The sequence below is a fragment of the Simochromis diagramma genome, unplaced genomic scaffold, assembly GCF_900408965.1.
Source record: "Simochromis diagramma unplaced genomic scaffold, fSimDia1.1 OVJJ01000617.1, whole genome shotgun sequence".
NCBI lineage: Eukaryota > Metazoa > Chordata > Actinopteri > Cichliformes > Cichlidae > Simochromis > Simochromis diagramma.
Genome location: NW_024386953.1, coordinates 918,117 through 934,955, shown reverse-complemented (window position 1 = coordinate 934,955; position 16,839 = coordinate 918,117). Strand labels below are relative to the sequence as shown.

Below are 16,839 nucleotides of genomic sequence, written 5' to 3'. Positions count from 1 at the left end.
CAGAATGCCCTACAGGCACATAAAAACAAATTCAGAATTTCTCTTAGTCGTAGATGGACTTTTGTCTTCAAGTATTCTTTTACTTCTTGGGTAACTGCTCAGACTAACTTTAAAGAGTGTCCATGTAAGGATATGGCTTAGGCACACATAATCTGTATATCTCAGTCCAGCACAATAAAAACAGGAACATTTCACTTTACCTATGGGTTATATGCTTTGTTTCAATGGTTTGCAAACCTTTGTGCCCAAAGAACACCTGTATTCATGCACAAAAGTCTTTCTTTTGGTTGCATTTTTCACAGAGAATTTGCAGCATCTTGATCTAGAGCAGCCTTCCTGTCAGGATTGATACCACTCAACAAACATATTCTATGCCTCGTCTTCAGCACTTTATTATACACTTAAATACAAAGCAACAAATTGCCTTGCATTGGAGTGCATTAGATTGCTTGCAACTAGTAACTTGGTCTGCTTCATATAGCTCAAGTTACTCTAATGTGGTTTCCAAGCCCCACTTTAGCTTGCTTGGCAAGGGTAAAGGTGGACTTGGTAGCATTTACCAGCTAATCCTGGCAGATAACTGTTGACATCTATAGTCTAGCTGAAGCTACACAATACATGTGCACATGTGTCATATAGGTAACCTTCACATTATTGATTGCTGCTTTTAGGTGATGGGTCCTCTTCCCTAGTGGCTAATTGTGGTTTGCTTCATACAAGGAAATGATCCCTTTCCCCCTTATTAATCTCCTTGTAGTCAGTTGGTGGATTTAATGTCACAAGCATGCGATTCCCATTATCTAGCAACTTTGAAAATGCACTCTGGTTCCATTTGACAGATGTTTGTTAAGATCAACATTGTTGGTGACCCAGATTAGGTTTGAGATTAGGTTTTAAACTAAAATGAAGTCTGGTTTTTGAGGCAGCTTTTTCCATTTTAGACATTGTTGGTTGCACTTGACCCAAAACTGTTCTTACTTGGTTTGTATCCAAAAGCCTTATAATAAAAGTGAGCACCCATGAACCTCTTTTAAATGTCAAAACCTGAATATCACTGTTGTCATAACAAAACACTCTGGTCAAATATTAAACAGTTAATATATGAAAGAGTTTGAGCTGTCGGTTTAAATTTCACCCATCCTTCTTCCTCTCAGAGATATCATGAACAACAAAGTGTTTTACCAACATCCTAACCTGATGAGAGCGTTGGGAATGCACGAGACTGTCATGGAGGTCATGGTCAATGTGCTCAGTGGAGGAGACTCCAAGGTATGTAGTAGTAATAGTGCTGACATACTCAAGAGTCATGATGAAGAATGGTAGAGCAATGGGGAAATGTTGCATTCGTATTTCAAATAAATTATGTGTCACAAAATGTTTTAAATATATGTTTTTCCCCTGAATTATTTTCAGATAAATAAACACAAAGGGACATTTTGTCTAACAACCTGTGATGCACGTGTGTTTTCAGGAAATCACCTTTCCAAAAATGGTGGCCAACTGTTGTCGTTTTCTATGTTACTTCTGTCGAATCAGCCGTCAGAACCAGAAAGCCATGTTTGACCATCTGAGTTATCTGCTGGAGAACAGCAGTGTTGGCCTGGGTGAGTAATGATGACCTAACAAGCATTATTTCAGTTGAATATTTATCATGAAGAGAACAGGAGATGAAGGAATGTTGAAGACATTGTCAATGCATGGTGACCAACATTAATAACAAAGGGAATAAAGGGAACTAGCTCAGAATTGTTTTGTTGTTGATTAACGTTGGTAGTTGAGGACGGGTAGCAGCTACAGAGTTGTGTAAAAGCTTGAAGAATGACGTTGCAATTTACCCACAAGACATAGAGCTCAAAAAGACAAACATGCGCTTGGTGTCGTTTTGGCGCTCTCTGTCAGGGTGAAAAAATGAACATTGACATACTGGTGGAGGACTTGAACACAGTCCTCCACCAGTATTCATGGTATGAATGCATTAGCTATGAAACTTGACAGTTTGTTTCAAGTATGGGAACAAAGCTTACTTGTTGTTCCTAGAGTATTTAAAAGTAGAATGGGAGGCAGAGCCTTCAGTTTTCAGGCCCCTCTTCTGTGGAACCAGCTCACAGCTTGGACATCTTAATACGAGATATTTTTGCTTGAAATAAGTGAAAAAAATCTGCCAATGGAACAAGTGAAAATTCTCCAGATCCAACATGCACTGTCTAAAAACAAGTTCTTATTAGGGGTGGGTTTTTATAATCGATTTATCGATTAAAATTGATTCTGGCTTGGATAACGTAAAATCGATTCATTAAAATCCTGAATCGATTTTTTAATATTAATTTATTTTGCCCGAAATGCCAGAATCTCAGGTGAAAGATCACAAAATTTCAACAACCACCAAACAGCTAAGACAGTAAATGAGAGCAGGTACACGGCTTCTGCACAAAGACGTAAACACACAGCGCGGACCCGCGGATCAGAATCAGTGAGATGTCGCCTTTCTCAGCTGACGGTCGGGGCTGAAAGCCGACAGCTCGCTGATTCTGATCCGCGGGTCCGCGCTGTGTGTTTACGCCCTTTTTGCACTGATCATATGGCTGTTACATTTATCTCTCTCCAAACAATACTGACCAAACCAGCAGCAAAAGAAGATCCAAACTACGCTTCACATAAACATCATCATGAATTCCCTCTGACTTTTGCTGACTTTTCAGGATAAAAATCACACTTCATGCACAGCTCTCTCTCTCTCTCTCTCTCTCTCTCTTTTCTGCATTATTCGCTTGCTTGTTACGCACAAGTCTACCGTTGTTTACAGCGCTGTCGGCCGACGTTTTTTTTCCCCTTTTACTTACTTCCGAAAAGTAAACCTAATTTCTGCCGTTCAATATTGAACAAATTTAAACTTTTTAAAATTAAGCAAAATGCAAAACGCTTAGCCGTGTCTCTAATAAAACCGCTGTAACTTCAGAGGTAATGTTCATGTGTTGTTTAATGGTTTTCTTTCGTTTTTGATGTACTGCAGATTATTTTTATAAAATCCCAGGCCAGGAAAATCACCTTCATGTTTTTCTGTGTTTTATCTTCAGCTACTTTGACACAAAGGCCTCTGCTGTGATGCTCACACCTTTGATAAAGTCTTGCGTGTGTCAGCTTCCTTTTAATAGATACAAAAATATGTAAATGTACTGATCTGAATTATAATATTTCTGACTGTCAAAATTTCCCAGATTCCAATCGAATCGAATCGAATCGAATTAAATCGAATGGTGGATCGAATCGATTCGGGACCTTGTGAATCGGAATTGAATCGATTCTAGAAATCAGTGACGATACCCAGCCCTAGTTCTTATATCTCACTGAAATGTTACTCTGTAACTGATTGTGTTTTATTTAAGTGTGATGAGATATTTTGACTAGAATATATTAAGATTTTGAGTTTTTGCAGTGTATATTTATATAAATCTTGTCTACTCACTCAAAGCACTTTAGAATACACATTTACGCATTCACACTAACACACATTCGGGGATTAAGTAAATGGTAAATGGACTGGTTCTGCTAAAGCACTTTTCTACTCTGAGCACAACTTGCCTCATTCACCCATTTGCACAAGCACTTTTTTATGCTTTCCATCTAACATTCACGCTCTGATGGCTGCATCGTAAAGCAACTGAGGGTTAGTATCTTGCCCAAGGATATTTGGCATGAAGACTAGAGCAGATGGGGGTTGAACCACCAAGCTCCTGATTAGTAGGTGACCTGCTCTACCTCCCAGATTGCCACTGACTTTTGGATTGACAGACTACTCTCTCTAGCTCTGGGATGTTTGTTGCTTTGGAGCAAATGACTATCTATTGTGAAAGTTTGCATAGTTGCATACACTTTACATATGTCTTTTCCTCTTCTCAGCATCTCCATCTATGCGAGGATCCACTCCTCTGGATGTGGCTGCAGCATCAGTCATGGATAATAATGAGCTTGCCCTTGCTTTAAGAGAGCCAGACCTGGAGAAGGTGAGGCTGACAAAGACTTAGACACACACAAAAGGAAAACCGTAAATTGTATTAGATATTCTGAGGTCACTTTAGCCTATAGAATAGAAGAGCCCGTTACTGTCACAGCACATGTACAACGAACTTGTACCAACTGTGGTGGAATAAAATACAGTCTGGGGAAGAAGATATGACTTGATTGACCTGAGGTGTCGACCACAGGGCAGCGGGTCAAACGGGTGGTATCCAGGGTGCAAGGGGAATCTGGCGAGGGTGCGAGCTGCCATCTTATGAAGATTAGGGTCTGTTAAGTTCTTGTTGCCTCAGAGAAAGTTACAAAAGTAGATGGTGAGCCTTGGCTCCATGTATAACCTTCTCCAGCATCTTCCTACACCTTTGAATATGCCACAAAAGCGTTAGTGCTGTTAGCTCTTTAATGCGATGACGCCATCCATCTCGTTAATGGAGATTTGCCGCGTTAATGCATTTATGGTGTTAACATCATTGTAACCAGTGCAAGCTGGAGGTAAAGCAAACAGAACCAAATGATAACCAATATGTAACAAAAATAACCAGAACCACAGAAATGTTAACACAATGCTCTGGTTGTATTAAAATATTGTACCCTGTATTACAGCCGACAACAGTATCCAGCACTGTTCCTACGCACTGCTGGCGTAGGAACTCACTGAGTGAATGGGTTAAATGCAGAGAGTAATTTCCCTACAGGGGATTAATAAAGTATACATTAATTAAATGGAGTGTGTGGAGAGAAACAAAAACATAAAATAAAGTCAGACCCGGGTCTTTTAAATGTCAGTGTTTTCCAGTTCAGGCCTGTTGGGTGATCTGAATAGTTTATTGGTTGAAATCAGTCCAACGATTCATGTATAATTTGTCCTTACACAATTCAGCCAAGCAGGCTGCAAGATTCAGTTGTGTATGAGCTGTGGCTCGTCCTCCAGTGCAATGAAGGAACATCACTCTACTGTGGATTTCCAGAAGGTCTATGCAACCTTGATGCTTTCTGTGGACTCTCAGTTTTCTGATCTTCAGCTCAAAGACCTAAGAGGGAGCTCAGAGTTACTTCACATGCACGCTGACAATTATACATAAACATGTCTGCTTAAGGAAGAAAGCATGTACAAAATTAGGCTTAAACTTCATCCCCAAATCGGTTCTGTGTTCCTTTGTAAATTCAAGTTCTGTTTTAAATTTGGTGCACAACTATCAAAATCAAATATTTATAATGCATATTAATCATGAAATTAACTTAATCAGTTCCATAGGTCTTATTCATACTGCTCCTTTAAGACAGCAGTCTCACTATACCCCATTCATTATACAAATTGATAATAGCAGTGGTTAGCAGAAACACTACTTTAAAACATGTAGATGCAAATATGTACTCAGCTTCCAAGCTAAAACCACTTAGAAAAAATAGAGTACGAGTTTATATAGCAGCAGTTAGCGGGGTTAACATTTCAGCATGTTGGTTAGCAGCGGCAACTGTAAAGTCTACTCGCCAGTGCAAAGCACTTTGCATTTACAAGAAACAGCTTCAGGTCTCCAGATCTAGCAGTTAACAAAACAGACATCTCGCTTTTCAACCTCTTTTTCAACAGCAACAATGTTTCTCATATTTAGTTATCAGCCTTACCAGCGTAACCAAACGGAAAACAGTTAAAGGCTGGAGAACAATTCCCATTGGTTAAAAATGAAATTGTCCATCAAGGTCAGAAAATAACAACTGTTAAACAAAAATGAATAAATAACAAGAATCAAATCTATTTGGCTTTCAACACAACAATAACTTTTTATACAGTCATCTTATTAGAATTTTGCTTTAGAGTTTGCAGTACATTACACCACAGGAGTAGTAATTCTGACCAAAGGTTTCTACTTTTATCTGACTGTGACTGTGGGCTACAACATCACCTGCATAAAGCAAATCTTCAGGCCGCCAAATTGAGATATTCCATTATTCCTGTATAGTCTGTAAAGGCTATGAATATGTGACACCGGAAACAAATGTATTAGCATAAAATCCAGAAAGCTACACGCTGAGATTATTTTAAGGTGGCACATGCCACCACAGTAGATCCGTCCCCGCTGCCGGTAATGTGAACCAAGCTCTAGCTGTGGGCACAGTTTATGCATCCCATACTGCTGAAGCCCTTTGTGCTTTGTTCTATCTCTGTTAATTAAATGTAAATTGTAGGTGTCTTTCCACTGTGCTATATTTTTTCTTTTTGAAACAAACAACCCAAAATAATAATAATAATTTATTTTTGCAGGTGGTACAATATCTAGCTGGGTGTGGGCTGCAGAGCTGTGTGATGCTGGTCCGTAAGGGATACCCTGACATTGGCTGGAACCCTGTGGAGGGGGAACGATACCTTGACTTCCTGCGCTTTGCTGTCTTCTGCAATGGTAAAAATGTAACCATACGACTGCAGTCAGATCATTTATTTCCCACTGGAGTTTGTATCATGTGCAACCACAAACTTAGCAACTTGTCCCTGTTATGTGGCCAGGTGAAAGTGTGGAGGAGAATGCCAATGTTGTGGTAAGGCTCCTTATTCGTCGACCAGAATGTTTTGGCCCGGCTCTTCGGGGTGAAGGTGGTGATGGGTTGTTGGCAGCAATGGAGGAGGCCATTAGGATCTCTCAGGATCCCTCCAGAGATGGTCCGTCTCCTATGTCTGAGAGCAGCAAGGCACTGTATGACAACACTTCTAACCTGATTACTTACATATACATATTAAAGTTCACACTGACAGAACAGGACTGATCAGTTGGACTGAACAGGCAAGGATCAATTACATTTCCTTTATATTTATACAGCACCCATTCATAGCAGCAGTTATCTCCAGACACTCAAGGTACCAGCTGTCAGATAATTCCCTATAAGCAGCACTTGGCGACACTGGCAAGGAAGACCTCACTTTTAACAGGAAGCGCTCGCTAGCACAATCATGTTGACTGTTTGCATTTGGTCTGCCTGGTAGACTAAATTCCTTACAAAGGTCTGTACATGAGTCTACAAGTCTAGATGGCTTGTCGACAACCTGTTAAATGTTAAGGGATTTTCTTAAGATGGAAATTAGGGCATACAAAATGCTGACTCATAGCAATTATAATTTGTTGTGCAGATGTATATATTGAATAGTTATGAATGCCTGCCACAAAATCCCAGGGTTCAGTTGGATATGACTTTGAGCGCACTATTTTCCTTCGGCACACCTTTTGGTAACTTCCTAAACTACGTGTCGTATTTCCAGTACTAACAATGTTCAAGCAGATTATCTCTTCCTGTGTTTTCCATTTAGAAAAGAACAATTTCAGACAAACATCAGCCTGAACCAATTATCCTGTCACTAAGTTCATGAGTAACTACAGTACAAGCACAGAGTGGGAAATGAGCATAACAGGTCAGAAGAAAATGGTCTGAAGTATTTAGGGGCATTTGATATGAGAGTGTGTCTCTGTGTGTAGCAGTGACATGCCAGGGGAAGAGGAAGATGATACAATTCACATGGGAAATGCCATCATGACCTTCTACTCTGCTCTCATTGACCTGCTGGGCCGCTGTGCTCCAGAGATGCATGTGAGTTACTTTGTACTGCACACGTGCGTTTGTTCAGCTGTCTCTGTTTTGTCTTTGTCGTCCTCGTCAGTGACCTATTTATACAGGGTCCTATCTCCAATTAGAGCACCTGACTGGAAAATGCCTTAGGAAATGATTGAGGAGAGAAGTTTTCTTCCGACTTCATTTGCATCGTGTCTGAATAGCTGACTGTGTTCACAAACAGATTAAAAATGTGCTCGACGTGTCTCTTTAGTGAGCAGAATGTGTTTTCAAAGCCTCTTTTGAGTAGTTGTTGTTTGCAGATATTGTATGCACAAAGACTTTTAGATTGCCCGGAAGCAAGAATTCCAGTAGCTTTACCCTCTATGTCTCAGACAATAGCTCCCAGGTAAGAGGGGTTTGGGACTGAGCTTGTTTTAATATTTTGGATTATTGAGTCACTGATAGTGAGAGTTGTCGCTGGCCGTATGTGTGGTCTTACGGGCTCCGTGCTGGCTGGCCTTCAAGTGGAGTACCAGCGATTCAAAATGCACAACTCCTACATGCAGCCTTACGTATATAGTGCACTCACTTAAGCCCTACCTCTTTTCTATTAGCTGATCCATGCTGGTAAAGGTGAAGCTATCCGTATCAGAGCGATTTTGAGGTCTCTTATTCCTATTGAAGACTTGGTGGGAGTCATCAGTATTTCATTCTCTATGCCTAACCTGGCTAAAGGTAAGAAAGTCATCTGACATGATGACATCTAATCCAGTAATAACAGTAACTGATCCTGTAATATCAGCAATCAAGAACTGAATTGTGTTTGCGTGCATGTACAGATGGGTTGGTTGTGGAGCCAGACATGTCAGCAGGTTTCTGCCCAGACCACAAAGCAGCCATGGTGCTGTTCCTGGACCGTGTCTATGGTATAGAAGACCAGAATTTTCTTCTCCACCTTCTGGAGGTTGGGTTCTTACCAGACCTGAGGTCTGCCGCCTCTCTGGACACTGTAAGTTTCTGTCTGTGTGTATATTTCTTTCTCTTCAGGAACAGAAATACAGATTTGACAAAAAGACAGAAAGGTAAACTAACAAGGAGTCAAGACTGAACCACACACAAAAAACACAGCAATAAACAAGGAAACCAACAACAGAAGGATAAATGTAAACACAACAGAAAATAGAACCAAAATACAAAGTTAATCACTACTAAAAAACAGAAGAACTCCAGAAAACTCAAAGCCTATAGGTCCAAGGCCCAGGGAACACGACACTTAGCCTTTGATATTGTTTCTTACTGGCACAACTACGCATTTTATTCACTGTGTATAGTATTCCCCCAGTGGTATAAAAACATATGTACATGCCACACATGTAGTTTCTCTATTACATTGTTATTGTTTCTCTCCTTCTTTGTGTTAGGTTGCTCTGAGTGCCACAGACATGGCACTGGCGCTCAACAGGTATCTGTGTACAGCAGTGCTGCCTCTCCTGACTAAATGTGCGCCGCTGTTTGCGGGGACGGAGCCGTTCGCCTCACTAATTGACTCGCTGCTTCATACGGTTTATCGCCTGTCCAAAGGCTGCTGCCTCACCAAAGCTCAGAGGGACTCCATAGAGGAGTGTCTGCTTGCTGTTTGTGGGTAAGATGAAGACATACATGCACATATGAGTCAACCTTTAATGAGTATTTAGCATTTAGTCTACCCTTTTTTAAAAACACATGCTATAGATCGTATTTGATTGTATTCTTGATCAGTGATGGTACATTCCACTAACGTATGGAATCCTCTTAATGTACAGTAAGCTAAGGCCTTCAATGATGCAGCACCTACTCAGGAGGCTGGTGTTTGATGTTCCTCTACTTAATGAGCACACCAAGATGCCTCTGAAGGTGAGAAACAAAGTCGGAAACAAAGTTTGCATGTATAGGAATCAGTGTTCAGGTTGTTGTCTAAAAATGCAATCTATTACATCTTACTTGTGAGTTTTTGTTTTTAATAGTTATGCTACTTAATTACTCCCCTAAGAATGCAATTACTAGTCATTACATTACATTTTCAGTACTCTATAACATGGCCAAACATGCATTGTTTTAAATATCAACACTTCACCGCGTTCTTTTGATTCCTCAGAGGCATCTGATGGAAGACAAAACACTGCTCAGTAGATCCTTTCACACTTTATTGTCTCACAAAATTACTTCTAGAAGCGAGATGCGTCCTGCATGACACACTGCCGCTGTTGCGGCTCAACCAACCTACGGCCGCGGCAGGCTAAACATGAGGACACAGATGACGCGCAACAATAGACACATAAAATACACTTCTGTACCATTTGCTCCTTTTATTCCACGTGCAACTGTCCAATATACAAATCAGCGCCTGGGATTAACTATTAAACAAATGCACAGACTGCACAAACAAAGAACTGCTACTCACAAAGAACTGCACTAACTACTATGCCAAACTACAACTTGGCCTATGGCATCAATTAGTGCATAAATATACATAAACCATCAAGTTACAGTTAAAATACATCAAAATCATTCAAGCTGCGCTCAACAGAAAGTTTTGTCTCATGCTCACCCTACCTTTCTGCTCATCAACATCAAGAGGTGAGTGCAACCACATTTATCATCTACCACACCCATGAGACACGCCCCACACCCGTGCACCAATACAGTGAGTCCATTTAAACCAACCCACTTAATCAAAAAAGGAACAACTCATATGGCTCCTACAGCCGCGGATCTCAAAATAGTGACGCACACTTAACAGTTTTATTATTATTTATTTGGGGTTCAGGGGGGTTGGGAAGCTCATCTTGTAACCGGAAGGTTGCCGGTTCGATCCCCAGCTCTGTCTGTCTTTGTCGTTGTGTCCTTGGGCAAGACACTTCACCTACCGCCTACTGGTGATGGCCAGACGGGCCGATGGTGCGATATGGCAGCCTCGCTTCTGTCAGTCTGCCCCAGGGCAGCTGTGGCTGCACCTGTAGCTGCCTCCACCAGTGTGTGAATGAATAGTGGAATTGTAAAGTGCTTTGATGGTCTCGAAAAGCACTATATAAATGCAATCCATTATTATCATCAGCTCTCTCATTCTAGTCAAAACAACCATGTTTCAGTAACTTTCCACTAGAGGATGGTTCCCTGTTATCTACTTTCAGGGCGTGTCCACTTAATACTACACTAAATGGTTATATGGCATTTTAGTTAATATAAAGCATAGAATTGAGGCACTTGTGCTTTGCTATTACCATACATGAGTTATTGTGTAGAGGTTTGGGGAAATACATATAAAAGTAATATTCAGACTATAATCATAATGCAGAAAAGGGCCATTAGGGTATAGGGCTCACACAAATGCACTCTTTATTAGGACGCAAGCTATAAAAATCCAGGATCTGGTGAAGTTTAAAACAGTGCAAATAATATATAAGGCAAGGAAAGGGATGCTCCCAATCGAAATAAGTAAATGGTTCTTAGAAAGAGAAGGGAGGTATAATCTTAGAGGGAAGTGGAATTTAAAATTACAAAGAGTAAGAACAGCATTGAAAAGGATGTCTATTTCAATAGCGGGAGTTAAATTCTGGAATGAGTTAAAAGAAGAAATAAAGGTCAGTAGTGATATAAACCAGTTTAAAATAAAACTCAAAAAAGAAATTTTAAATAAGTATAAGAATGAAGAAAATGCAATTAACCCAAGACAGCAGTCAAACTCATGTTTATTTTCTTCTGCAAATTAGCAAATCTAAATATAGTTTTAGTTGAACATGAGAAAATATTTTTTGTGATGTTATGTTCTAAGTTGAAGGCGTTGTATACGTTTTTGTTGTTCAAATTTAGATGATGAGGATGTAAACCTGAGGGGGTGGGGCTAAATAAGTATATACTTCTGCCTACTCCTTTTCAAACAACTGCATGGAATGATTTTATGAAACGTTGGTGAATGTATATGTTTGAAATAAAAAAGAACTGAACTGAACTTCAGATAATTACACATAATTACCATTCAACTGTGTGTATCTTTTTACATGCAGTGGGGAACATTCATCAATATGCCAAAAGGTTGATTCAGTTCATCTTCATACACAGCTGACTGCAGGTTTCCCCAACATTATAAACAGTACATTTGCACAATGACTGAAACTAGCACCACTGAAGGGACAATGGGCTGGGAGGTCAGTTCCTTGATCCTTTATATGCAAATTCTCATGACCATCGATCAACAACCACTGATCAAAGCTCATTGATCAACAACCATTAGTACCATTCACAGAGAGTTGGGAATGGCTGCAATCACAGCATTGTAAGATGGCCAGAGATGTACCCTTAGGCCCCCTCCTCCATTCAGAGATGGCCTTTCCCTTTTCATGTAAATGACCTCCTTGACTGGTCATTGTTCATTCAGTGGTGCTAGTTTCAGTCATTATGCAAATATTTATAAGGTTGGGGAAACCTACAGTCAGCTGAGACTGAAGACGTCACTTGGATGATGTTTCTCCCACTGAAAACACACAGATGAAGCATAGAAATGTTCTTATCCAGTGCAAAAAAACAAATGCACACACCAAATTACCATTAGATTTATAAAATATGCGCACTAGCCCTTTGTGGAAAAACTGTAAAATCCGTGAAGCACAAATAACAGTATAATTGTATGGTTAGTAACTAATGTTGTTACTGATTAAGTGCATTAAGTTGTTATGGGAAAATATGATTGAATTACAGCAACACCTTACTTACTCATTTGGCTTCAGTCATATATTGACTGGTAATTAATGTGCTTTTGACTTCTCAGCTGTTGACCAATCACTATGAGCGTTGCTGGAAGTACTACTGTTTGGCTGGAGGTTGGGGCAATTTTGGAGTAGCGTCAGATGAAGAGCTGCACCTCTCTAGGAAAATGTTCTGGGGAATATTTGATGCCCTGTCCCACAAGGTGAGGCTCATCTAGTGGTAGCTCAAAGAATGCACACGGGTCGCACTTCCATGGACAAGCATAACAAGGCCGTTACTCCCACTCACTCTTCTCCAAGTTATACCGTCATTGCCTACTACCAGCAACACGATAGTCCCTAGATGGTGCGTACACCACCCAATGATTCCAAAAGAATGTTGGGCCTCTCATTATGCACATTAGCAAAAAAAACACCAATCAGGACCAAAAGGCTATACCTATGTTTCTCTAATCTTCGCTGGATAGATTTCTGCCTTTTGTTTGGACACACTGTTTAATAAAACTCATAATTTATCTGCTGTGCCTGCTTTGGAATTCTCTATTTCAACCCTCACTTCACCCTCATGACAGATTCTGAATATTCCCCAAGTTTATTTGCTTTAAACAAATGATAAACAGACAGCCTTCAATGTTCACAATAATGTCTGAAGCAACACACTTACATACTGTGTATGTGTTGTAATGTAGCAGTACGACCAGGAGCTATTTAAACTGGCGCTGCCATGTCTTAGTGCTGTGGCTGGAGCTCTTCCTCCAGAGTATATGGAGTCCAACTACATGGCCATGATGGAGAAACAGTCATCTATGGACTCAGAAGGAAACTTCACACCACAGCCTGCAGACACCACCAAGTATGTACATCTTTTTCTTCTTTGTAACATGTTTACTTGTTTGGCTTACAGTCAGGTTAGAATGCTTTGCACAAGATACAATGATATGTCCTGTTGTTTTGCCTTTGTATACCAACATGGTGCATTTTAAATCAAACAATCATTATGATATAATTGAAGCAGGGGGTTAACAAAAGTATTGCATTAACTGTTCAAAGCCATTTTATTCAGATTCCCCCATTTTTAAAGGTGCATAAATGCTCTTCTACTCTGAATAAGCCATTTCAAACTCGCTCACACACACATTATTTATCTAACATTCTTTATTTAAGAAACACATACATGCTTACACGTAACTAGGGTTCAGTATCCTCCCCCAGGCACATGTCAACATCCAAATATGAGGAGCCAGGGATTGATTTGGGTAGCAAACTTGCATTTGGTGATAACAGGGACTCTCTGTAATTTCTAAACCGGCAGTGCCCAAGTTAGTATTAAGAGTGAATAAGCTACCAAACAGGACTTCAGGTTGTAAAACTAAAATAAACATATGAGAGAGATTGGAAGAATTTTAGAAGTGGCAAAACAACAATTTTTTACATTATTAAAAAGAAGTTCACTGGTTAGCTCAGCAGCACCAAATGTCTACGATCACAGAATTCTTTTCTGGGTTAGGACAAAAACCCTCCTCAACATCTGGCCAAGCCTCAAACACGTGAGGTACAGATACAGCCACTTAAAATAACCACCTCATTCCTGACAGGACAATGACAGATACCTGGTGGATTCCTGCCTGATGGCCGGTTGATCCGTGACTGTAACGATATTCCCCGCCTGTGACGTGTACAATGCGAACAGGAACAGGTTAACGCTCCCAAGCAGCATTTATAAAAAACAGTGTAATGTCTTGTGCATCATCCAGGGGGCGCAGTGCTAATGGAAGTTCATTCATTTACAGAGGTTGTGCACACTGAATAAGCAAGATACAAAGCAAAAGGTGATGCTTGCATTCTTGGGTTATTCCTCAGTAATATTACTGGACATGAAAGCATGGCACGACAATGTCTTTTTTTAATTAAAACATGAAAATCAAATTTTAAGCAAAAGTTGATGATTAGTTGGTCCTGTAAGAGAAAAGTATATTTTTAGAGTTACAAAAGGTCAGACAGAGAGCACCATGACAGCAATAACAATGTAATGATGCTTTTAATGATGAAATATGTCGGGCTCTGGTCTAAATTTATAGGTGTCAGTGAAACACTACTGTACTGCAGGAGAGGGAACTAGAGCATCTACTGTACATGTGTGGGCATTCCAGCCATGCCAGTTACTGTATGCATTGGCTTTGTTAATAAACGAACAATCATAGCGCCATCACAGATAGTTACGTTTGGCAGTACTGGTGAAATCACATTTGTCTGACTCCTCTTATAACATTACCCTGTGAAATGGACACTCCAAATGCAACAACAGAGACGGTGGCTGTCCCTCAAAAAGTGTCTGACCTTTCAGTTACTAAATCAATGCAGTAGTTCGTGTTAAATTTTAATTTAAACATGCCCCAACTGCACAACAATCTGTATGTGTGTGTGCTGTCTGCCAGAAATATTTGGCACTTTATTTTAATTTTTCTGATGATTAAATAAGGTCAGTGAACTGCTGCTGAAGGAGAGAACCAGGAGGGTCTGGCACTGTGCTTAAAACTACTGGTAATTCCTGCCAGTTAAACTTTCCCAATAAATGAACAGTCATAATGGTAACGATCACAGTCCTGGCTGCTTATTCAAGCTGTCTGTCACTAATCTTGGTATTTCACCTTTGCAATTCATGTCAATACTCTGGTTCAAAAATTTTGCAGTCAATAAATGCTACACGTCCCACAAATAAGTGTCCAACCTGCAGCATGTATTTATTTAGTTATAGGTGGGAAAACTCCATCATCTGACCCTCAACCTGAATGTAGAGAATAAACCACAATTTATTGGAAAGAACTGTCGGAATCCTGACAACGAATAAATAAATAAACACTTTAATATCACAATTTGTTAAATATGTTACGTAGATCTCTTAAGAGTAGTTTTACTAATAATGTATGGATCGCATCATTTTAAAATGCAGTAAGTTGCCTGCTGTGAACCACCTTTATTTTACTCTCTGTCCGCGCTCTGCGCATCTCTGATAAATCGTTGCAGGACTTTTACAGACAGGTAAGAGAGGGCAGTGGATTCTTTTGTCACACATTAGGTTCAAACAGTTCTCCGACCCCCCACAGAAGGCCAACAACTTCCAAACCCCAGCCCAGGTACCCTCTCTATGCCGTCTTTAACACTTGTAAATGGTATTTCAGGAATCACTGACAGGAAGTTTTTACAGAACGCTGTTGTAAAAACAGTCACTGTCTTTGTATTTTCCCAAACCCCCATCTCTGCCTGTCTGTACATCTTAATGAATGTCATTAATGTGTTTTCTCTTGTAATAAAAATAATTACAGAAGAACTTTTAGTTTTTACATTACTGTTAAAAATCCCATTTTTAAAAGTATGCAGTTGAGAGTTTGTTACTAAAACTGGTGTTTTAGTAGCAGACCTGCGTTTGCAGACCTGCAAACATTGTGAGATCATGTTGAATTCATAACAGCGTGTAACTTATAAATATGCAGAAGCAATTTTCACTTGATGGAATGATCAAGTCAGAATATGCCTGTTCAGTTTATTTAGGCTGCTCAGTCCAGAAACAGTTTTCAGCACAGAGGTGCATTCATGAAAACTCCGTCTTTTTTTTAATCTTGGGAGAGCACGTGCTCTCCTCCTCGAAACAAATCGAAGGTTTCAAAGGAAACAACAAAAACTGATTATCAAGTAGGAAAGCCTTAAATTCATGGAATTCACATAGTAGCACAGACTGTTTGTTTTTGATAGTCTTCTAATGTCCACGATGAAAGAACATTCCCCTCTAAAGTATGAAGACAGGACTTAAAATGATTCAAAAAGCCAATGTCCAAAGAACAAACACCTTCAAAGTTGTTCTTTGAAGCCTTCAGGAGAACTTAAAAAAGGAACAATTAGGTGAAAGTCTGGCCTCTTATGTAAAATATGGCTCAAGACTTTTGCACAATTTAAGAGATCTAAAGAAATCTAAAGAATAAATCAAAATATTAAGTTGCATTCTAACGGAAAAAAATGAATAACAATGCTATTCATTGAAACATGTCTGAAGAAGTAACAACACAGCCAACAATAGGCTAAATGAAGTTTTACCAGTTTCAGAAGTAACCTCCACATCTGGGTTGGGATCTATGAGGAAGCTTGTGTGCAAGAATATTATTTTTCTGTATTTATTTTCTTTTAAATTGTTTCTACTAGATTAGATTGAAATGGAAGAACGAATGGATGTTTACAGGAAATAGTTTTGGTGATTTGCAGTGTCAAGTGACTGAATGGTCAAACCAACTGTAAAGTTTGATCCATGTATTTAACATTTTCAAAACTGAACTTTAAGTTTTTATACTATAATGGGTGAAGAGGTCTCCAGCAAACATCATGGAAAGAATGTGAAATTCAACTGAGTTTTATTTAATAGCTCCAAATCAAAGTAGTGGCCTAGGCAGTGTTATGGTACGTGTATGGACTGGTCTCAGCTGGCTCACTGGTGCTAACCGATAGTTAACTGATAGTGTAGTGTTGACTGCTGAGAGATAAATTCCCAAGTGTA

The 16,839-nt window shown here is 39.7% G+C and overlaps 1 protein-coding gene across 8 annotated transcripts in view; it reads left to right on the top strand.

Annotated features, from left to right (window-relative positions):
* Positions 1-16,839, top strand: part of ryr2a (ryanodine receptor 2a (cardiac)) — a 262,686-nt gene that overhangs the window by 146,105 nt on the left and 99,742 nt on the right. For 5 of the 8 annotated variants that reach the window (XM_040038551.1, XM_040038550.1, XM_040038552.1 and 2 more), the window contains exons 45-56: positions 1,155-1,269; positions 1,472-1,604; positions 3,898-4,001; positions 6,278-6,413; positions 6,518-6,704; positions 7,479-7,590; positions 8,169-8,289; positions 8,394-8,563; positions 8,976-9,196; positions 9,357-9,447; positions 12,359-12,499; positions 12,986-13,149. In XM_040038551.1, coding sequence (XP_039894485.1) covers positions 1,155-1,269; positions 1,472-1,604; positions 3,898-4,001; positions 6,278-6,413; positions 6,518-6,704; positions 7,479-7,590; positions 8,169-8,289; positions 8,394-8,563; positions 8,976-9,196; positions 9,357-9,447; positions 12,359-12,499; positions 12,986-13,149 — 1,695 coding nt within the window. The remainder of the gene's footprint in view (positions 1-1,154; positions 1,270-1,471; positions 1,605-3,897; positions 4,002-6,277; positions 6,414-6,517; positions 6,705-7,478; positions 7,591-8,168; positions 8,290-8,393; positions 8,564-8,975; positions 9,197-9,356; positions 9,448-12,358; positions 12,500-12,985; positions 13,150-16,839) is intronic. The other 3 variants (XM_040038554.1, XM_040038548.1, XM_040038549.1) reach the window with 2 other exon arrangements.